General features: G+C 55.6%; 1 protein-coding gene across 1 annotated transcript in view; it reads left to right on the top strand.

Annotated features, from left to right (window-relative positions):
• Positions 1–18,185, top strand: part of LOC142818204 (uncharacterized) — a 48,296-nt gene extending 30,111 nt beyond the window's left edge. Inside the window, exons 5-13 of the mRNA XM_075908273.1 lie at positions 3,926–4,041; positions 4,384–4,442; positions 5,846–5,997; positions 8,248–8,313; positions 8,416–8,578; positions 15,434–15,595; positions 16,539–16,648; positions 16,893–16,951; positions 18,049–18,185. Of these exons, the coding sequence (XP_075764388.1) occupies positions 3,926–4,041; positions 4,384–4,442; positions 5,846–5,997; positions 8,248–8,313; positions 8,416–8,578; positions 15,434–15,595; positions 16,539–16,648; positions 16,893–16,951; positions 18,049–18,090 (929 nt within the window). The 3' untranslated portion in view covers positions 18,091–18,185. The remainder of the gene's footprint in view (positions 1–3,925; positions 4,042–4,383; positions 4,443–5,845; positions 5,998–8,247; positions 8,314–8,415; positions 8,579–15,433; positions 15,596–16,538; positions 16,649–16,892; positions 16,952–18,048) is intronic.
• Positions 18,186–22,126: the final 3,941 nt, after the last annotated feature.

The following is a 22,126-nucleotide window of genomic DNA, read 5'->3' as shown; positions in this document are numbered from 1 at the left end:
GTAAATCGTGCAATGGGTTAGACTCCTGGGGCTGGAAGACATCTCTGGAGTCATCAAATCCAGCCCCCTGCGCAAAGCAGGACCAGCCCCAACTAAATCATCCCAGCCAGGGCTTTGTCAAGTCTGGACTTAAAAACTTCTAGGGATGGAGTTTCCACCATCTCCCTAGGGAACCCGTCCCAGCGCTTCCCCACCCTCCTAGGGAAATCATTTTTCCTAATATCCAACCTAGACCTCCTGCACTTGAACTTGAGTCCATTGCTCCTTGTTCTGTCACCTGTCAGCACTGAGAACAGCCTCTCTCCCTCCTCTCTGGAACCTCCCTTCAGGAAGTTTAAGGTTGTTGTCAAATCCTCCCTTGCTCTTCTCTTCTGTAGACTAAATAAGCCCAAATCCCTCAGCCTCTCCTTGTAACTACTTGGATGCAATACTCCAGCTATAGCCTCTGCAGAGTCGAATCAAGGGGAATAATCACTTCTCTAGATCTGCTGGCAACACTCCTCCTAATGTAACCTAATACGCCATTAGCCTCCTGGCTATAAGGGTGCCCTGTTGACTCATATCCAGCTTCTGGAGCACAGAAATTTTCTTATGGCTGTGCCCGTGTGCTGATCATGTCACTGTCCTCTAGGGTTCCCCACCACCCTGTCCTATTGGGACAGATGCTCTGGTGTGCTGCCAACGCACAGAGCTGGGGTTACTGCTCCCCTCCAGAGCAGCACAGACCCCGAACCAGATCAGCTTTGAGACGGCTCAGCATCGTGGATATCAACCCTCAAAGGGATCCAAACTCAAATCAATCCATCTTAGCCTGTGGAAAAGCTTTACACAAAGAAGGCTCATAAAGATTTTCACCCATTTAATTAATGAAAGAGAGAGATGCCCAGTGGCTCCCTGCTACTGTAACCATTATTCACAATGGGCTTAATAATAATATTAATATTCATAAATCAATTTTCATAAAGCATGGGGAGCCATGACAAATCGATCCTTATGTCTGGGGTCTAGATTGACACCCTAAATTCATAAAATCCAAGAATCACAGCCCAGTTATGGGTGGCCTGACCTGATGGTCAGAACCAGCATCTGCAGGTGGGGGTCAGCAGCCAAGAATAGAATAGCAGGGGGAGAGAGGCAAGAGACAAACAAGAGCTCAGGAACTACAAGTCAGAGTATTGGAGTCAAGCTGGATTGGGAAGCCAGGAAATCAGGGCCCTAAACCAGGAGCCGTGTTGGTGTGTGGCTTCTCATGAATGCTGCAAACCTGGGTTTGAGAGCCATGGGCCATGACAAGAACAGTCACACAGGGTCAGACCAAAGGTCCTTCTAGCCCAGTATCCTGTCATCTGACAGTGGCCAATGCCAGGTGCCCCAAGGAGTGAACAAAACAGGGAATCAGCAAGTGATCCCTTCCCTGTCACCCATTTCCAACCCCTGTCAGAGGCTGGGACACCAGTCCTACCTATCCTGGCTAATAGCCAGGGCTCGACAATTATTGTAATCTACTCGCCCATGGCAAGTAGATTACAAGCTGGCACAGCCGCGCAGTGTGATCTGTGCATACACAGCATGGTCAGCGCATGTGCAGCGTGCTGAACCACGCAGCTGGCGAGCAGGGCTTGCCGCCGTTTGGTGAGCCCTGCTAGTAGCCATTGATGAACCTAACCTCCTTGAATGTATCTAGCTCTTATTTGAATCCTGTTAAAATCCTGGTCTTCACAACATCCTCTAGCAGGGAGTTCCACAGGTTGACTGTGTGCTATGTGAAAAAAAACTTGTGTTTGTTTCTTTTAAACCTGCTACATATTAATTTCACCTGGTGACCTCTAGTTCTTATGGGAACAAGTAAATAACTTTTGTATTCACTTTCTCCATACCTGTCATGATTTTATAGACTTCTATCATATCCCCACTTAGGCTCCTCCTATTTAATCTTAAAAGTGCCAATTTTTTAAATCTCTCTTCCAATGAGATCTGTTCCTAAGCCCTGATCATTTTTGTTGTGCTTTTCTAAACCTTTTCCAATGCCAAGATATCTTTTTTTTTTTTTTGCGATGAGGTGACCCCATCTGTACGCAGTATTCAAGATGTGGGCGTACCATGAATTTATACAGAGGCAATAAGATTTTCTTTGTCTTATTCTCTATCCCTTTTTAAATTAATCCTAACATTCTATTGGCTTTGTTGCCTGCCGCTGCACATCGAGTGGATGTTTTCAGAGAACTAGCCACAATGACACTAAGGGTGTGTCTAAACTACATGGCTCCATTGATGGAGCCATGTAGATTAGGCTGATCGGCAGAGGGAAATGAAGCCACAATTTAAATAATCGTGGCTTCATTTAAATTTAAATGGCTGCCGCGCTGAGCTGACAAACAGCTGATCAGTTGTTTGTTGGCTCAGCGCGCTAGTCTGGAATGGCAAATGAATTTTAATGGACATTAGAAAAAAACTATCCCAGCTAGATACAAAAAATAATGGAGACTAATTTAGCCATAACCACTCAAGAGAGGGATCTTAGGGTACGTCTAGACTACATGACTCCGTCAACGGAGCCATGTAGATTTGTTTGTTCAGCAAAGGGAAATGAAGCTGGGATTTAAATAATCGCAGCTTAATTTAAATTTAAATGGCTGCCCTACTCTGCCGATCAGCTTTTTTTCTAATGTCCATTAAAATTCATTTGCCATTTTGTTGCCCAATCACCTGGTTTTGTGAGATTTGTTTGAAGATCTTCACAGTCTGCTTTGTTCTTAACTACCTTGAGCAGTTTAGTATCATCTGCAATTGTTGTCACTTCATTGTTTACCCCTTTCTCCAGATCATTTATAAATAGGAATATGAATAAGATTGGTCCCAGGACAGACCCTTGGGGGACACCACTGGTTACCTCTCTCCATTCTGAAAACTGGCCATTTATTCCTGCCCTTTGTTTCTTTTAATCAGTTGTCAATCCATGAAAGGATCTTCCCTCTTATCCCATGACAGCTCACTTTGCAAGAGCCTTTGATAAGGGACCTTGTCACAGGCTTTCTGGAAATCTAAGTACATTATAGCCACTGGATCCCCCTTGTCTCCGTGTTTGTCCACATTAAAGCCAGATGAGCCTTTGTGACAATCTAGACAGATTAGAAACCTGCCCTACGGAATTCCAGACTAGAGCTGTTAGGAAAAACGTCCCTTCTCGATTTCAGAATTGCCACAGGTGGAGAACCCGCCACCACCCTTAGGGATGGGTCCCATGATCAATGCCCCTCACTGGTAAAAATTGATGCTTTATTTGCAACCTGTCTAGTTCCATCTTACAGCCCTCGGATTGGCTTAGCCCTTCCTCTGCTGTTTTGAAGACCCCGTTATTAAATATTTGATCCCCATATGGGTTCTCACTCCCTGTGATCAAGTCTCCACTTTACCGTCTCCTTGGTAAGCTCACTAGACCGAGCTCCTGGAGTCTCTCATGCGAAGGCAGGTTTCTAAGCACCCCACGATGTGGCGACGCCTGAGACTCTTGGAATCCTGATCAGGGACACCCCACCCGGGGCAGGAGCCAGGCTGGCAGGCCCCACGCAGGAGCCCTGTGAGAGCCGTGTGGCTGTGAGCCAGGACCCCGTTCTGAGCCAGTTCTCTTCCCAGACTGGGGCGGGCAGGGTGGAAAGAAGCTCGACTGCAGAAGGGCGGGTGAGGAGATGAGTGTCCCTCCTCGCTGCCCCTCTCTGGCTAAGGAACAAATGGCGTGCTGGCCCCCGAAGGGCAGGGGAGTCCTTGCCCTCGCCCCATAGGCTGGGGGCCTGGGATGTGAGCATGGGAGAACGGACAGGGATCCTCAGGCTCTCAGGGGGAGATGACATTTTCTTTCCTGTGTTCCCGCATGTCTGGCTGATTTTCACTGTGTTTCTACCCCTCCCTCCCCCGACCCCCCACGAAGAGGTGGACGTGAAGGTGGACGTGAAGCTGCAGGTCACCAGCCACAAATTCACCTCTGAGCTGACCGACAACACGACTCAAGAGTATAAAGAGTTCACCGCCTCATTCAAACTGCAGGTGGGACCTGGAGGAGAGGTTGGGAAGGGAGGGGTGTGGGCGAGGCCCCCAGAGAAGGCTGATGAGGCAGATGGTTGGGGGATACAGGGGAGCTTCCCAAGAGATTCAGGGATGGTCCCATAGAAAGGGCAGGAAGTAGGAACAGGGCTTTCCCAGCCTGCCAGAGGGGAATAGTCCCAGGGCTGTGTGCTGATATCCTGGTGGCGGCCAGGTGGGACCAGGTTGGCTGCTTCGGTGCCTTGTCTGGGCACCTCACCAGTCCCCGGGGCTGCCAGAACCCATCTCAGTGGGGTGGAGGTTCAGGGCAGCCCCTGCCAGTGACATGTGCCTTTTCCCTTCCAGATGAAGGTGGTTTACCTCAATGTCCAGGGGTACAAAGACGTGGTAATCTTGAAGCTGACGTGAGTATTGGGAATGCCCCAGAACTTGGTACCCCCAAAACTCCGCCTGCAACCTGAGCTTTGCTGCAGGCCACACCCCACTCCTGGGAGACTGTCTGCAGCTGGGGTGGGGTGTTTTGGTGGCCTGCTTGGCTCTTTGGCACCAGCAGTTTGCCAAGCACGGAGCCGTTCTGGGCCATGTCTCTCAGGAGGAGACATTGTCAGGTCTGTTCTTGGTGCCGTCCTGTTTCTCCATCAAGGGAAAAAAGCCCGGCCAGTCCAGCTTCCCTAAAAGCAGTAACAACGGGCAGTTGCAGGTATTTCCCTTGCTCAGAAATCCCCATGTCTGCTTGCCCCACGGGCTCTGTGCCCAGACAGTATCTTCTCTCCCTTCTTCTCAGGGCCACACTCCTCATGCCTGCTTCTCCTGGCTCTGCTGCCTCCGGCACCCATCACCAACATGTCAATAGCTTAGTTCTTGCCTTTGCAGCCAGGGGAGCCTCTGCCCCCTCAGCCCACACAGCTTCGAAGTGGTATGCTTTGGGCAGAGCCTCCCTTGCTGAATGCGCCTTCCTGAAAGCGGGAAGGTGAGGCGTGTGGCTGCCCAAATCCCACTTCTGCTGCCACTGGCTGCAATTCTGGGAATCTGCATTTCCAAAAGGAAATTGACCAATTGCACAGGGTGAAGAGAAGAGCCACTAAAGTGATTTTAGAGGCCAGAGAAAATGCTTGGCCCTGTGAGAGACCTGGAGCTTGTGCTGTTTAGTACGTCAGTAAGACGAGCCAGGGGCACGTAGCCAGCACACTTAGGAAGTAGCTAAGTGCCTCCATGGGGAATAGACTCTGGGCAGTAGGGGGCTCTGTAAGTTCATGACAAAAGACAGGGCCAGAATCAAGTTAAAGCCCAATAAATGTAACTTAGAAATAGGGCAAATGGTTTTCCAAGTGCCGGTGGATTCACAGGCGCTGACTTTTGTTTTTGTTGTTGGGTGCTTGTGGAGGGGGCCCAGAAAGACACGGGGTGAGGGTGGGACCTATTGGAAAGAGGCAGGAGACAGGATGGGAAGAGGTGGGGTGGGGGTGGGGCCTCATGGAAAGAGGCAGAGCAGGGGTGGGAGCAGGTGGGGCGAGGGTCAGGCCTCACGGGAAGAGACAGGGCAGGGATGGGAAGAGGTGGGGTGAGGGCGGGGCCTCAGGGGAAGAGGCAGAGCCAAGATGGGAAGAGGTGGGGTGAGGGCGGGGCCTCAGGGGAAGAGGCGGAGCCAGGATGGGAAGAGGTGGGGCGAGGGTGGGGCCTCAGGGCAGAGGGCAGGCAAGGTCACAGTTCTAAGGCATCAGCGGCTCCCATTTTCGGGAGCTTGCCCCAGTGATGCGATTGCCCCAGGAAGCCGACACACTAACCCATGCTGGGTTTGTTTCCACAGGCAGGGCAGCGTCGTGGTGGATCACTACGTGCTCCTGGCCTTACCTGTAACTGAGGAACTCAACACAAAGTTTGCAGAAGTGACTAAGCAGGTGGAGAAAAAAATAGAGGAGGCAGCTCAGAACCAGAACTGCAACAGCAACGACAACTCGTGTGAGTCTCTGGGTGTGAGGGTGTGTAGTCGGCTTGCCTGCCCAGAGGGGTTCCTCCTCCTCCGGGTCAGTGGGCAGCCACTCCACGGCCCCTTTAAGGCAAGCCCCAGTGCACGCCCGCCCTTCCTTCGGGCAGGTGGCACAAACACCGCCAGCGTCTTTACCCACGTCCAACCCTGGCTCAGGACGGGCCCCAAACAAACACCGTGGCTACATCTACACTGGCCCCAAATTCCGGAAAAGGGATGCAAAGCAGGTAAGTCAGAATAGGGAAATTCGCGGGGGATTTAAATATCCCCCGCGGATTTAAATAAACATGGCCTCCGCTTTTTTTCCGGCTTGGGGAAAAGCCGGAAAAAAGCGTCTAGACTGGTGCGATCCTCTGGAATAAAGCCCTTTTCCGGAGGATCTCTTATTCCTACCTGAAAGTAAGAGATCAGTAAGAGAATAAGGGATCCTCCGGAAAAGGGCTTTATTCCGGAGGATCGCGCCAGTCTAGATGCTTTTTTCCGGCTTTTCCCCAAGCCGGAAAAAAAGCGGCGGCCATGTTTATTTAAATCCGCGGGGGATATTTAAATCCCCCGCGGATTTCCCTATTCTGACTTACCTGCTTTGCATCCCTTTTCCGGAATTTGGGGCCAGTGTAGACGTAGCCCGTAAGTTTACAGATAGGTCCAGCCCTAGCTCAGGGCGTGGCAGCAACAAACCCTCTCAGTTGGGGAAAACCCTGGCCCTCAGTCAGGGCGGGCAACGAACAAACGGTTTATTCAAAGGAGGGAGGCCAGGCCCTGGTTCCGGGCGTGGCTGCAGACAAACAATCACTGTAAGTGGTGGAAGGACCTGGCCCTCAGTCAGGGCAGGCCAAGAAGCAAAAGCAGGTTGGGAACTCCTTGTTCAGGAGGGGTGCAGGTGGGTCGCCTCTGGCCGTGGCAAGGGGGGAGCCTGCCACCCAATAGGTAGGTGGCAGGGAGGGCACAGGCCCACCCACTCCACTGCGCTCCGGCCCAGGGCCCTAGGAGCAGCAAGGCAGGCTGCTACAGGCTCAGTGGGGCTCCAGCCCGAAACACGCTGGCCTTGGGTCTTAACAGCCCCACTAACCCCTGGGCCACTTCCGTTCTCCCCCTCGTCCAGTACCTGGGTAGGCAGAGAGTCCAAGAGGGTCTCGTCCCACTTGGGCAGTCCGGTCCAGTCCTCCACAGCTTGCAGCTCAGCAGGGCTCCTGGTGCAGGCAGTGTCGGGCGGCTGGGCCAGGCCTCAGGATCAGGCTTCGTGGACGTCCTGGGCGGCGTCTCTGGTCTAGGCCGCAGGGGCCGGAGCACAGGATCAGGCTGGCTCTTTGGGCTCTCGGCCCCGTCTGTGAAGATAGGCCGGGCTGGGCCTCAGCCTCCCAGGCAGGGAGCAGGTAGGCGGCTTCTGGGCCCAAGGAGGTAGGAGGCCCTGGCCAGGCGTCAGTCCCCACTTCCCAGGCTGGGAGCCCAGGGGATGTCTCTAGTCTCTCGGCAGGCTCAGCCCTGTCCGAGGCTGCTGCCTGGGCTTTTACAGTTCTGGGCCCGACCCTTAGCTTCTGGTCAGGTGTCTGGGCGAGGTCAGACTCAGCCCAACATGACGACTGGAGGGTTCCTCCTCCTCCGGGTCAGTGGGCGGCCACTCCACCCCACTACAGGGTGGCAGAACAATGGTCCTTGGATGGAAAGTCTCCATACCAGCATGGCAATCTCTGCTGGGGGTGTGCGTTGAGATGGATAGATAGAGGAGAGGGGTAGGGGATGGATGACTAGAAGGTGGCATGTGGGGATGGATGGATGGACCAACGGACAAAGGGTGGAAGGTCCATGTGGGAATAGACGAACAGACAGAGGGTATGTCTACACTTGCAGCCTAATTCGAATTAGGGCTGCGAACTAGGATTTGCTAATTCAGAATTGCAAATCAAGCCTGGGATTTAAATATCCTGCGCTTGATTTGCATCTTCCCGGCCAGGCGCCATTTTTTGAAATTAACAAGCCCGAAGTAATTGCCCACGTCTACACGCAACAGTGAAACGGGCGTTCGAAATAAAGCCCTAGTTCGAACTACCTGTTATTCCCCCCGCCGAGTGCACCTTTCACAGATCCAGACAGGGGGTGGCTCACCAGGCAGGCCATTTCCAGCCCCCAGATCCATGGTAGGGCCATGCAACCAGGGGTGCCCTGCAGGCCATGAGAGGGGTGTATAGTTCCCGACTGAGAACTGCTCATCCTGTGTCTTCCAGCGATATGTTTTAATGCCTCCTCCGCCAGAGTCTCCGAAGGGGAACAGCCAAAGTTCAATGGCACCGGTGAGTGAGCTGGGGCTGCCCAGCAGCGCTGGGGCGGGGCTGGGGGGCAGAGCCAGTGCTGTCTCTCCATCCAACTGCCTGACACCCCTCTCTCCTCCCCAGAGTTCTGCCAGAAAGCTGCCCCCGAAGGCTACAGCCAGTTCTACTTCCCCTACCTCACCAAGTCCAGCCTGTCCTGCATCTCCAACTGCACCAAGAACACGCCCGGCTTCCTCAACTGCAACTACGGGCAGTGCCAGCTGACACGAGCCGGCCCCCAGTGCTTGTGAGTCATGCCCGTGTGCACACGTGCAAATGGGCACATACATGTGCGCATGCACACACCCATACACCCATACACAGACACACACACACATGAGGACGTGTTGAGTCTTCACAATAATTTTCACCAACCCTTAAGAAACCCCCAAATCATTTGGAAAGTCAAGGCGAGCGGTTTCGTTTTGACCCAGTCCTGATGAGCTGGATGATGGGGTGGCCGCACCGGAAAGATTCCAGTGCCGCCCTGCTGATGAGCAGAGTGCCCAGAGCCAGGCTTTTATTTCTCCTTCCGGTGCACAGACAACATGTATCCGCTCATGGATGGAAACGGGCAAAGGGAACATTGCTCCAAGCTGTTCTGGGAAGCAAAGGATGACTGGCAATGGACTGGCAAAGCAACTGGAGGAGACACCTCCTGGAACCTTTAGCCCAGAGGCGAGGGGAAAACACCCGAGGATCTGGCAGGCCGACTCCCGCCTCTGCTGACACAGACCTGTAGGACAAGAGGGGTGTGTCTAGACTACGTGCCACCATGGACAGAGGCGTGTAGATTAGACAGATCGGCAGAGGGAAATAAAGTCACGATTAAAATAATCGCGGCTTCATTTAAATGTAAATGGCTGCCCTGCTCTGCCAATCAGCTCTTTGTCGGCAGATCGGGGCAGTCTGGACGTGCCGCGGTCACAAGGAAGCCTTTGTCGATTGGCGCAGGTATGCCTTGTGAAACCAGGTTTACTTGCGCTGGTCGACAAAGGCTTCCCTGTCGACCGCGGCGCGTCCAGACTGCCCCGATCTGCCAACAAACAGCTGATCAGCTGTTTATCGGCTCAAGGCGGCAGCCATTTAAATTTAAATGAAGCTGCGGTTATTTAAATCGCGGCTTCATTTCCCTTTTTCGAATAAACTAATCTACATGTCTCTGTCAACAGAGGCATGTAGTTTAGACGTACCCGAGGTGTCCAGACTAAGGGTGTTAATGACTAGTCGACTACTCGACTGCCAATAAGCAAAAGCTGATCAAATAGTCAGTCGACTAGTCAATTCCCCCCTTCCATCTTTGCTGCCTCTATCAGAAAGAGGCAGCAAAGAATGTGGGGGGAACAGAGGTACTTCAAAGCGGCAGCCCAGGTACGGCTTCCATGTGACTCTGCCCGTTTGAAATGCCGCCACAGCGTTTCAAAGGAGCAGTGCTGCGTGGAGCCTGGGGTCAGCTGATCCCAGGTTCCAGGAGTCCGGGGCTCCGCAAGGCATTTCAAAGCACCAGCACCGCACGAGGGCACTTCCGCTCTGAAATGCACAAGAGCCCCCACTGGGGACGCGTGTACGTTTCAAAGCTGGCACCCATGTGCAGGAGTCAGTGGGACTTCCCGCTGGCCCGGGCTACAGGCAGAGTTCTGCATTCCTCCTCTGAAGTGTACCAGAGCCCGAGGAGGGGCCCAGCGGGGGCTCTGGTACGGTTCTAAGGAGGAATGGGAAGTGCCTATCGACGGGTCGAGCAGTGGATGGAAATTCCATCGACTACTCGACTATTAAATGACTCGCTAGTTAACATCCTTAGTTCAGACCAGCCCCCTGCACTCGCAGCAGGACTTTGTATTATCTGGACCCAGCCCTGGAGAAGGCTGTCTGGGGGAGGGATTTGAAGTGGGGTCTGTAGCTCAACAGGACAGACTTGATGGGATTTCCTTGTGCAGACGCAACATTAGTATCCATAAGCACATGTGTAGCTGTGAAAGGAGCTGTGGATACGCACGCTGACAGCCCTTCCCCTGGCCTCTGTCTTCTGCCTGGGTGTGACGGACCGGGCCGTGTCTGGGCACAGCTGAGGGCGTCCGCTCAGGGCGAATTGCTCAAATCCGGGGCTCCTTACAGCCCCCCGACTGGTGACCTCTCCAAACAGGCCACAAACCAGTCCCACAGAGCGCTTCAGCAACCTGCCTGAAGCCTCCCGAGCAAAACCCCTCCGACACCCCAGCAATATCCGTGCCCCAGATGGCCCCGGGCCTCATACACAGGTGGGGGGTCCTAGCACCCAATCCCACCTACCCCGAACAAGTCCTGTCCGGTTCCAAGAAACCAGCCACAGATCCCTGGTCAATTTACCCTCTGGATCTTACCCACAAATCACGCTGGGCCAATCCTTTAGAATCTAAAACTAAAGGTTTATTAACACAAGAAAGAAAAGCATGAGAGTAAGGTTGTTAAAGAATATTACGTTACATGCACCGAATCTCCCAGTCCTCGATGCAGGCTCTAGCAGAGATGTTACAGCTGCTGGTTTAAAAGTTCTTGTTGCACATCCTAAGATCAGGATGGGTTCACAGGTCTTCCGGGCTCTTCAATCCCTGCAGTGCTGCCTCTGGGATGAAGTGCTGAGCTGAGAACAAAATGGCATCGACCACATGGCCTCTTTATACTTCCTTCCTGGCCTCTTCTGGTCTCAGCCGGTCACCTGGTCCTCAGCCTCTCTCTGCTGGCAGCTCTTAGGTCTCCAACCTCATGTTTTAGGTTTGTCTTTGGCCCATCAAGTGCCATTGTTCTACAGGGCTTCGCTACTCAGCCTGTCCATAGCAATGCTTAACCACATTCCAAGAAATATTCAGCTTCCACACAGATTCCTATCTACACACAGAGACATTATATACTCACATAAACAGTGTACACAGGATCAGCAAACAACAAGCTCCCATTCAATATCCCACATGGCCCCCTTCTATATCATTGTTGGGGCCAGCACCCCCACCTAGGGGTGCAGCAGAGATATGGCTGCTTCCCTCCAAATCCAGCAACGTGACACTGGGCCCCTCTCTTCACCACCTCTCCTCTCTTCTCCTCTCCTCTCCTCCATCCTTTGTCCCACCCCCTGTCCCTCCACACTGGGGAGGTCCCCGGGGTCCTCTCCCCACAGCCCATTGGCCAGACCCAGCTGTGCCATCCCAGCTGGGTCTCCTAGTCACCAGCCATTGGGGGCTCCAGTTTGCGCTGGTCCCTGGAACAACAAACTCCCTTCCTGTCCTCTTGTTAAACCAGTAACAGCCGGGGACACTGAGGGTGTGTCTACACTGCACTGCAGGCCGAAATAAGCTATGAAGTCTCAGCTGGGCAAACTGCGTCTCTCATTTCGACGCTATTTCGTCTACACAGCGCCAGATTTGAAATAGAGCGCTTTTCCGACATGTCCCTCACTCCCTGTAGAAGGAGGGTTACAGGGACGTTGGAATAGCCAGCCCGAAATAACGGGATTGCTGTGCAGACGTGGGATAGCTACTTTGGGATACTCCGGGATCCCGAAACAGCACTGCAGTGTAGACGTAGCCTGAGTGCCCCTGCAGGTAACCCCTCAAACCCACGAATCCCCCACTTTGCCCTAGGGATCCCAGGAGCCGTTTCCCATCTCCTAGGCCCCTCATCCTCTATCAGCAGGCGCAAGGGGAGCTTGCCCAGCGCCAGCTGCGGCACATGGGAGCTGAGCTCCCTCTCCTGGCTGAAGGGTGCATAGGAATGTCTGAGCCTTTGAGTCAAGGCGCCAGGCCAATGCAGGATGCCCCGACCCAGCTGGTATATGACAACTGGGGCGTGCAAGGCGTCCACACTGCAGAGACACAAAATGCCTTGGGAGGCCACACCCCACCAGCGCCAGAGCTGCCCTTCCGCCTGCCCCGAACCAGACCAGTGCGTAAATCTGGAGCTGCTCCACAAACCAGGGAGAGGCTGCTGTGAGTTACTGTGCCCCAGGGCCGAAGCTGGCGCGTGCCGGGCTGACAGCAGCGGCCAGTGGCTCTGTTAGACAGTCACCTGGGACTCAGTTAGATGGTTGCCGGGGTCCCCAATCTTGTGCTGGTCCCTGTAACACCAAACTCCCTCCCCTCCCCTTGTTAAGCCAGAGACACTGAGTGCCCCCTACCCCACCTGTCACCCCTTTGAATCCCCAGGCCCCCCACTTCCTCACAGGTTCTTGATAAAAAAATTGGTATCCGCATCCATCTCTGTGACAAAGAGCTGCAGGCCTTCGCAGCCAGCCAGGGGCGCCAAGCACCAGGCTGTGGGGACATTTCACGCCTGTTGCTGGCTCAGTGACTGTCCTGGCCACGAGGAATGATGGCGCCAGCACCTTCTCCTGCCGGCGGCCCCGCAACGCTCGCCCCCTTCTGCTTCTGCAAACCCCCAGCGAGAAATGAAACTGCCAGGAGCCACCAGCAACATGCCCGCCCCCACAAGGGAATCCTTACACCACCCCCAGCTTGGGATCCCCCCTCCACCCTGCCTCTTCCCCCAAAACCCCTCTCCAGAGCAGCTCATTGGACCAGTGGGGTCAGGGGACTGGCAGCAGGGACTGGGGCCCTACTCTCATCGCCAGCAGCGGGGGAAGTGGAGCAACGCAGCCCCAGCTCGCTCTGCCCCCACGACTCCTGAGCACACCCCTCTGCTTCCCGCCAGTGAGTGCAGAGCTGCTGGACTCCAGCTGCCAGCCCCAACCCCACCCCACCCTGCTGCTAGTACCCAGGCCCCACTTGTACCCCAGAGATTAGATAATAAGACAGAGGGGTCATAGTGCCTCTGTATCAATCCATGGGACCCCCACACCTCACGTGCTGCCTGCAGATGTGGTTGCTCCATCTCACAAGTTCTATTGGAGTTGGAGACAATTCAGAAAAGGGCGACAGAAAATGAGGAGGGGTCTGGAGCGGCTGCTGTATGAGGGGAGGTTGTAAGGAGACTGAGTATTTCCAGCTTGGAAAAAAGACAACTGAGGTCTATAAAGCCATGACGGGTGTGAAGAAAGTCAATAAGGGAATGTTATTTCCTCCTGATAATGCAAGAACAGGCAGTAGGTTTAAAACGAACAAAAGGCAGTATTATTTCACAGGGTTCTCCAACCTGGGGAACTCCCTGCCAGAGGATTTTGTGAAGATTAAAATTAAAACAGGCTTCAAAAAAGCACTAGATCAGGCCTGGGCAAAAGACACTTCGTGTGCAGGATATGTCCCACCAAGCCACTGGGTCGGCCCGCAGAGACAGCAGGGAGCCTTTCCCCGCTTGCTCTGTCCCTGCACGCTGCTCAGAAAAGCGGCTGCGGGGCCATTTGTGCTCCACAAACTGTGAGCCTGGAGGAGAGGGTGGGGTGGTGCCTCATGGCTACACCCACTCCCAGCAAAGGCAGCACTGGAAGCACCACCCCTCCCTTCCCCCACAGCTCTTATTCAGAGAGCAGGTAGCTCCTGCAGCCTGTGCAGGGGCAGGGCAGGCTCCCTCCCAAGAAATGGGAGTCTCATTGGTAAGCCCCAGCCCCTTCCTTCCCCCCAGCCCTCTGTCCTCCCATTCCTACTCCCCTAGCACACAACACCCAAACCCTCTGCCCCCCTTCTCAGACTCCCTCCGAGACCTGGCACCCTAATGCCCTGCGCCAGATCACAAGCCTCTCCGGCCGCAATCCTGTGCACCCCAATCCCGTGCCCCAGGTCACAGCTGCCTCCGTCATGCAAACTCCCTCCCAGACCTCACAGGGCTTCCTACACCCACATCCCTTCTCCAGGGGTGGCAAGGCAGCCTCCATGGGCCAGATTTGGCCTGTTAAGCCATTTCATACAATCCTAGAATCCTAGGGCTGGAAGAGACTCAGGAGGTCAAAGAGTCCAGCCCCCTGCCCAAGGCAGGACCAACCCCAACGAAATCATCCCAGCAAGGGCTTTGTCAAGCCGAGACTTAAAAACTTCTAGGGATGGAGATTCCACCCCCTCCCTAGGGAACCCATCCCAGTGCTTCACTGCCCTCCTAGGGAAATAGTTTTCCCTAATATCCAACCTAGACCCCCCCCCCACTGTAACTTGAGACCATTGCTCCTTGTTCTGACATCTGCCACCACTGAGAACAGCCTCTCTCCATCCTCTGTGGAACCCCCTTCCGGAAGTTGAAGGCTGCTCTCAAATCCCCCCTCACTCTTCTCTTCTGCAGACTAAATAAGCCCAAATCCCTCAGCCTCTCCTCATAAGTCATATGCTTCAGCCTCCTAATCATTTTGGCCGCCTTCCGCTGGACCCTCTCCAATGTGTCCACATCCTTTCTATAGTGGGGGACCAGAACTGGACACAATACTCTAGATGTGGCCTCACCAGAGCCAAATAAAGGGGAATAATCACTTCTCTGGATCTGCTGGTAATGCTCCTCCTAATGCACCCTAATATGCCACTAGCCTTCTTGGCTACAAGGGTGCCCTATTGACTCGTATCATTTGACACCCTGCCACTCCCCCGCCCCCAGCCAATGGAGACCTGGGGAGCATGCAAAGTCTCCTCCCCCTGCCAGAGGTGCGCGGCAGCAGGAGCCACGAGCTGTTCAAAATGGCTGGCGGTTCTCTGTAGGCGCTGGAGGGGCAGGGGGCAAAGACTTCACGTGCCCCCACCCCCAGGGCAATCGGGTCTGTACGCGTGGGAGCACAGGAAGCCTCCTGTTCCTGCCCCTGCTGCTTGAGGCCCCACCCCTTCTGGGGCAGCCTGCGACACTTCAGAAATACTTGCATGGCCCCTCCATGGCGACTAGCCAAGATGCCCAGGGATGCCGCCTACTTGTCAGAGGCTGGGAATGGGCAGCAGGGGCTGGATCACTCGATGATTCTTGGTCTGTCCATTCCCTCTGGGCACCTGGCACTGGCCACTGTGGGCAGACAGGCCACTGGGCTGGATGGGCCGTGGGTCTGGCCCGGAGTGGCCGTTCTTGTGACTCTCGTGACCCTGCTAAAAGACCCGGGTCCAGCAGGGACTGCTCACTGGGGACAGAGATCAGACTGGACGGGGGATTAGAGATGTGGCCCTGGGGCAGGGCAGGGAAGGGGCTGTTCTCATCCCCTGCGTCTCTCCCACAGCTGCTCTGAGATGGAGGCGTACTGGTACCCCACGGAGCGCTGTGACACCCGCATCAGTAAACTGGGTGTCGGGCTGGGCTTGGCCGTGGCTGGGCTGGTGATTGTGAGCGCTGTCCTCGGAATCTTTCTGTTCAGAGCCAAGCAGACCAAAACCCATTACAGGTAAGTGGGCCGGATACACCTGGCTGGCAATGGAGGCAGTGTGAGCCTGTGGTTAGAGCAGGGCCTGGGAGCCAGGACTCCTGGGTTCTCTCCCTGGCTCTGGGAGTGGAGTGCGGAGTTGGGGGCTCAGAGCAGGGGACACGGGCGTCTGGACACCTGGTCTCTTTTCCCAGCTCTGCTGCCGAGTCCATGCCTTAGTGTTCCCTATCACAAGGGGTGGTAATGCGCCTTTGTGGGGCAGAGAGGGGATTGTGAGGCATTGCTGCAGAAGGCTCGTCTCTGCGAGCTCTGGGGGACCCCAGCAGCCATGGTGCGGGTTGGGGCGGGTCTAAGACAAGCTCCACCCCTTTGGTTCAAAGGACAGGTGCTGAAGGAGGGAGCAGAGGGGCTGCCCCACAGCCATGGGCCAGAGGGAGGCCGAGTCAAGGGCCCTTAGGGGCCTGGTAGGGTGACGGAAGCCTCCATGTCCTGCCCATGAGCCCCCGTGCACCAAATGGCAGACGGGTACTGCCTGGCCCGGTGCAGACAGGTGCGGGTGCTGCCTGGCCTGGTGCAGGCAGGTGCGGGTGTTGCCTGGCCCGGTGCAGACAGGTGCGGGTGTTGCCTGGCCCGGTGCAGGCAGGTGCGGGTGTTGCCTGGCCCGGTGCAGGCAGGTGCGGGTGTTGCCTGGCCCGGTGCAGGCAGGTGCGGGTGTTGCCTGGCCCGGTGCAGGCAGGTGCGGGTGCTGCCTGGCCCGGTGCAGGCAGGTGCGGGTGTTGCCTGGCCCGGTGCAGACAGGTGCGGGTGTTGCCTGGCCTGGTGCAGACAGGTGCGGGTGCTGCCTGGCCCGGTGCAGGCGGTGCCTGGCCCGGTGCAGGCGGGTGCTGCCTGGCCCGGTGCAGACAGGTGCGGGTGCTGCCTGGCCCGGTGCAGACTGGCGCAACTGTTGCCCCTTCCCCCGCAGCCTGCACTCGGCCGACACCGATGTTGAGAAGTGGTATGAAAACGACTTAAGCGAGTGGAGCACCAGTGGCAGCTTCTGCATCAGGAATAAAGGCGCCGACCCTGGGAAAGGTAATGCTGGTTCCATCGCAGGATTGGCAAGACGGGTTCTCTGGGCCAGGGACAGAGGCCTACAGAGACTGGGTCAGAGCCTTCAGCTGGGGAGAGTGGGGGCAATATTGTCAGGACCTAGGAGCAACGCCCCTCGGGCACCTGCAAGAGGGGAAAAGTGGCCCCCATCCCAAAACCTCGGTACTCAAGAGCCCCATGTGCACCAGCCACATTCTCCCCCTGCCTAACTCTGCTCTCTCGTCAGACCAAGACAGTACCGGCTCCTTCACGATTAACCTGGCATCTGTCGACTCCACTGTCCCGGTAAGTAGGGATGTATTGGCCCCTCCTCCTGGCACCTGCAGCAGCCCATGGGGCGTGCACACTCTGCTAACAGGAAGACGTGCGCTAGGGAGCCATCTGGTGACAAAGCTACTCAACTGACCTGCTTGGGTGGGTTGGAGAGAGACGTGTCTCTGTCTGGGCGGTGGCTGCTTTCCAGGGGGGCCGGGACTCTGTGGATGCTATTTGCAGAGGGTATGTCTACACTACCCTCCTAATTCGAACTAGGAGGGTAATGTAGGCATACCGCACTTGCAAATGAAGTCCGGGATTTGAATTTCCCGGGCTTCATTTGCATGAAGCCGGCCGGCACCATTTTTAAATGCCGGCAGTTCGAACCCCGTGCCGCGTGTAGCCACGCGGCACGGAGTAGCTAGTTCGGATTAGGCTTCCTAATCCGAACTAGCTGTACTCCTCGTGGAATGAGGACTGGCTAATGAGTGAGCCATGAGCTCCCAGGGTGACTTTGCAGCTCAAAGGGATGACGCCATTGCACTGCTAATCATCAGCAGCGGCCCTAGACTAGCTGCCAGCAAGTGGCGCCCTAGGTGAACCATGCAATCGGTGTCCCCACCTCCAAACCCCTCAATGATATTGCGCCACAATTTGGTGCCCCATTTAACTTGGCGCCCTAGGCGACCATCTAGTTCACCTTTATGGACGGGCCGTCCCTGCTAATCGTTAAATGGGATGCCACCTCGTGCCCCTCCCAGTTCCTCTGTGTGGCTCTCCCTGCACCCCTCCCCTCCCAGGCACCCGTCGCCCACAGCTAGGATGCACCAAGTGGGGTAGCAGAGAGGGGATTTTACCTCTGAATTTGGGCCTAGTGCAATCATTTGCTAGGACCACAAAGGGAGAGAGGTGGGGGGAGGGGTATTTTTTCCCAAGGGAAATAACAATGATTCCTGCACGACCATTTTCAATGAAGAAAAGAAAAAATATCCCATTGCCCCGCCCAACCCCCCTCACCTCCAGTGGGGAATGAAAAATTCCCCACCACTATTCTCATCTAAGAAAACAGCCATTTGGGCCATTTTGTGCCCAGCTCTGCTCACTCCCCACTTCTCCCGCCACCGCAGGTTCACATCCAGCGGCCAGAGATCATTGTGACCCAGCTGTGAGCGGGCTCAGGCCCCAGAGCACCCGGGAGGAGCAGAAGACGCAGCGTGAGACACCCCAGATCTCCGGAGAAGAGCAGAAATGTCCCCAATGCCACAGCCAGGGGACGGGAACCTGGAGGCGAGACCAGGCGGGGCCGGAGCTGAACAGTCTGGGGACAACTGTGGGGTCTGCTGGGCCTGGCGCTGGAACGTCATTCCTGGGACCCTCTGCACCTCAAACATCCTCCTCCCTCGGCAGCTGCCCTTCACATCCGTCTGGTCCTCAGGCCCAGTCAGGGCCCTGCTGTTGCAGCCTCGGCAGCGCTTCCTGATGGGCTCGCGCAGACCCCTGCAATGGCAACGGAGCAGCTGATTCGCCTCTCGCTCCGGTGTAAATCAGGAGTAATTCCACTGGGGACAATTCTCTCCCCCCTCCCCCGCTCTTCAAGTAAATCAGGAACAACGGAGCCGGGCCAGTTCCCCTCTGGCTCACCAGGAGCTCGCTGGGCTCCATCGGGCTGGTTTTGCCCCACCTTGCCCTGGGGCAGTTGGAGAATGTGAGCTCAGGTTCACCCTGCCCAGCTGCCTCCCTGGGCTCCCCACCCATCCCCCAACCCCCGCTGCCTCCCTGGGCTCCCCACCCATCTCCCAACCCCCGCTGCCTCCCTGGGCTCCCCACCCATCCCCCAACCCCCACTGCCTCCCTGGGCTCCCCACCCATCTCCCAACCCCCGCTGCCTCCCTGGGCTCCCCACCCATCTCCCAACCCCCGCTGCCTCCCTGGGCTCCCCACCCATCCCCCAACCCCCACTGCCTCCTTGGGCTCCCCACCCATCCCCCAACCCCCGCTGCCTCCTTGGGCTCCCCACCCATCCCCCAACCCCCGCTGCCTCCCTGGTCTCCCCACAAATCCCCCAACCCCCGCTGCCTCCCTGGTCTCCCCACACATCCCCCAACCCCCGCTGCCTCCTTGGGCTCCCCACCCATCCCCCAACCCCCGCTGCCTCCCTGGTCTCCCCACACATCCCCCAACCCCCGCTGCCTCCTTGGGCTCCCCACACATCCCCCAACCCCCGCTGCCTCCCTGGGCTCCCCACCCATCCCCCAACCCCCGCTGCCTCCTTGGGCTCCCCACACATCCCCCAACCCCCGCTGCCTCCCTGGGCTCCCCACCCATCCCCCAACCCCCACTGCCTCCCTCGGTTTCCCACCCATCCCCCAACTACTGCAGCCTCCCTGGGTTCCCCCCCATCCCCCAATTCCTGCTGCCTCCACAGGCTCTCCACTTATCTTCCCTACCTCTCCTGCTTGTCCAGGCTCCCCACCCATCCCCCGACTCCCACTGACTCCCTGAGCTCCTCAGCCAGCCCCCTGGTCCCTGCTGCCTTCCCCTGAGCCCCCTTTCACAGCCTGGCACCCCAGGCGAGCCCTGCTCCTTGCCTCTTGACACAGACCCCGGTGCCAGGCTTGCTGTGAGCCACGGCTGAGCCACTGCCCTGCATCCGTTCCAAAGGAAACACTGCGTGTGCCCGAAGCACAACACGGCCCCTCCCGCCACCTACCCACAGGCCGGCCCTGCCCTGCACATGCACTTTAGCCCATGTCAGGCACCTGCCGCCAGGGCTGGCGTGTCCCCTCCCCCTGCTCTGCTTCTCTGTGACTGACAAGACTTGATTCTGCAATAAAAGTATGATGATGCTTGAGCGCTGCTGTTATTTAAGCCCCCTCCCCCTCCACACATGCCCAGTGCATTGGATCCCACCCAGGCTGCCTCTGCCCCCAGGACTTCTCACGGCAGGGCAAGGAAGGGTGAGGGAGCAGCCCGAGGCTGGGGGAAGGGGCACAGAAAGGAGCAGCATGTGGCAGATGAGTCTCCTCCCTGCGAGATTTCAAGGGGCAGCGCCCTGCAGATGGTCTCGGCCCGGCTGCACCAGCGTGGGGGCCGTTTAGGAGGACAGGGGTCCCTGCCATGCCAGCGGGTGGCAGTGATAGGGCAGTCCAGAGACACACTGTCCTGACCGGCTGATGCCCTAAGAGCAGAGCAGGGGGTAGCGGCTCACCCACTTGTTGCTTTGCCCAGCTTGTGGCCCACTCAGCTCTGGTGCAAAATGTCCCCCTCCTTTCATAGAGCTATGGAACATTTGGGTGGGAAGAGATCGACATGGGCGGGTTTGCTGGTGCTCAGGAGGACATGGTTATAATGCAGAGTGATCTGCGCCAACTGGAGAAATGCTCTGATGTAAATAGCATGAAGTTTAAGGACAAATGCAAAGTGCTCCACATGAGAAGCAATAATCCATGTCACATATGCAGAATGGGAAGCGACTGTCTAGGGAGGAGTTCTGCAGAGAGGAATCTAGGCGTCATCATGCACAATAAGTTAAACATGAGTTAACAGTGTGATACTGTTGCAAAAAAAGCAAACAAGAAACTGGGCTGCATTAACAGGAGTGTTGTGAGCAAGACACCAGACCATTCTGCTCTATTCTGCATTGATTAGACCTCAACTGTAATAGTGTGTCCAGTTCTGGGAACCTCATTTCAAGAAAGATGTTGAGAAATTTGAGAGGGTCCAGAGAAGAGCAACAAAAATAATTAAATGTCTAGAAAAGATGACCTGGAAGGGTGTGTCTACACTAGCTCATTAATTTGAACTAGGTAGGCAAATCAGGCAACCGGAGTTGCAAACGAAGCCCGGGATTTAAATATCCCCGGCTTTATTTGCATGTTCCCGTCCGGCTGCCATTTTTAAATCCCCCTTAGTTCAAACGAACTGCCAGCGGCTAAACACGGCAGTTTAAAGTTAATCTGAACTAAATCCTTAGTTCGGATTAACTGTTACTCCTCGTGGAATAAGGTGTAACAGTTAATCCAAACTAAGGATTTAGTTCGGATTAACTTTAAACTGCCGCATGTAGCCGCGGGCAGTTCGTTTGAACTAAGGGGGATTTAAAAATGGTGGCCAGACGGGAACATGCAAATAAAGCCGGGGATATTTAAATCCCGGGCTTCATTTGCAACTCCGGTTGCCTGATTTGCCTACCTAGCTCAAATTAACGAGCTAGTGTAGACATACCTTAAGGGAAGACTGAAAGAATTGGGCTTGTTTAGTTTGGAAAGTAGAAGACATGAAGCAGCTTTTAAGCATTTCAAAGGTCATTACAAGGAAAACGGAGAAAATTATTCTCCTGAACCTCTGAGAATAGGGAGGTTTAGGTTGGACATTAGGAAAATGTCCTGCCTGTCAGGGTGGCTAAACACTGGAATTAAATTGCCTAAGGAAGCTGTGGAATCTCCATCACTGGAGATTTTAGGAGCAGGTTAGACAGACACCTGTCAGGGATGGTTCAGATGGGGCTTGGTCCTGCTGTGAGAGCAGGGGACTGGACTTGAGGAGCTCCTGAGGTTCCTTCCAGTTCTATGACTCTATGGCCTGGTCCAACTCCCTGTCCAAGCAGGACCTACCCCAAATGAATCATCCCAGTCAGGGCTTTGTCAAGCCGAGACTTTAAAATCTCTAGGGCTGGAGATTCCACCCCCTCCCTAGGGACCCATCCCAGCGCTTCCCCACCCGCCTAGGAAAATAGTTTTTCCTGATATCCAACCTAGACCCCCTCCCCCTGCAACTTTAGACCATTGCTCCTCGTTCTGCTTCTGTCACCACTGAGATCAGCCTCTCTCCATCCTCTTTGGAACTCCCCTTCATGGTAGCTGACGTCTGCTATCAAATCCCTCCTCACTCTTCTCTTCTCTTCTGCAGATAAAATAAGCCCAATTCCCTCAGCCTCTCCTCCTTAGTCACATGCTCCAGCCCAGCGCATGGCAGGCTGTGTGCATGACCGCTTTGCCATGGGTAGAGGGTCACCTGACTGTGTGTCTTTCTGTCCCAGGTTCCCCAACAGACCCTGAAGCCAGCTCCCTCCCGGACTGTGCTCTGGGACAATGGCAGTAGCAGCGTATGAGCCGGAAAGAGGTTTGGTGGTGCTGGGATGACAGGACCAGGGGGTAGGGGAGGGTACACCCCAGCAGCCCTGAAATTCTAATTCCAGCCGAGTTG

The sequence above is a fragment of the Pelodiscus sinensis genome, chromosome 24 (assembly GCF_049634645.1).
Source record: "Pelodiscus sinensis isolate JC-2024 chromosome 24, ASM4963464v1, whole genome shotgun sequence".
Taxonomy (NCBI): domain Eukaryota; kingdom Metazoa; phylum Chordata; order Testudines; family Trionychidae; genus Pelodiscus; species Pelodiscus sinensis.
The sequence above is the reverse complement of the archived record's forward strand: the minus strand, read 5'-3'. Positions and strand labels throughout refer to the sequence as shown.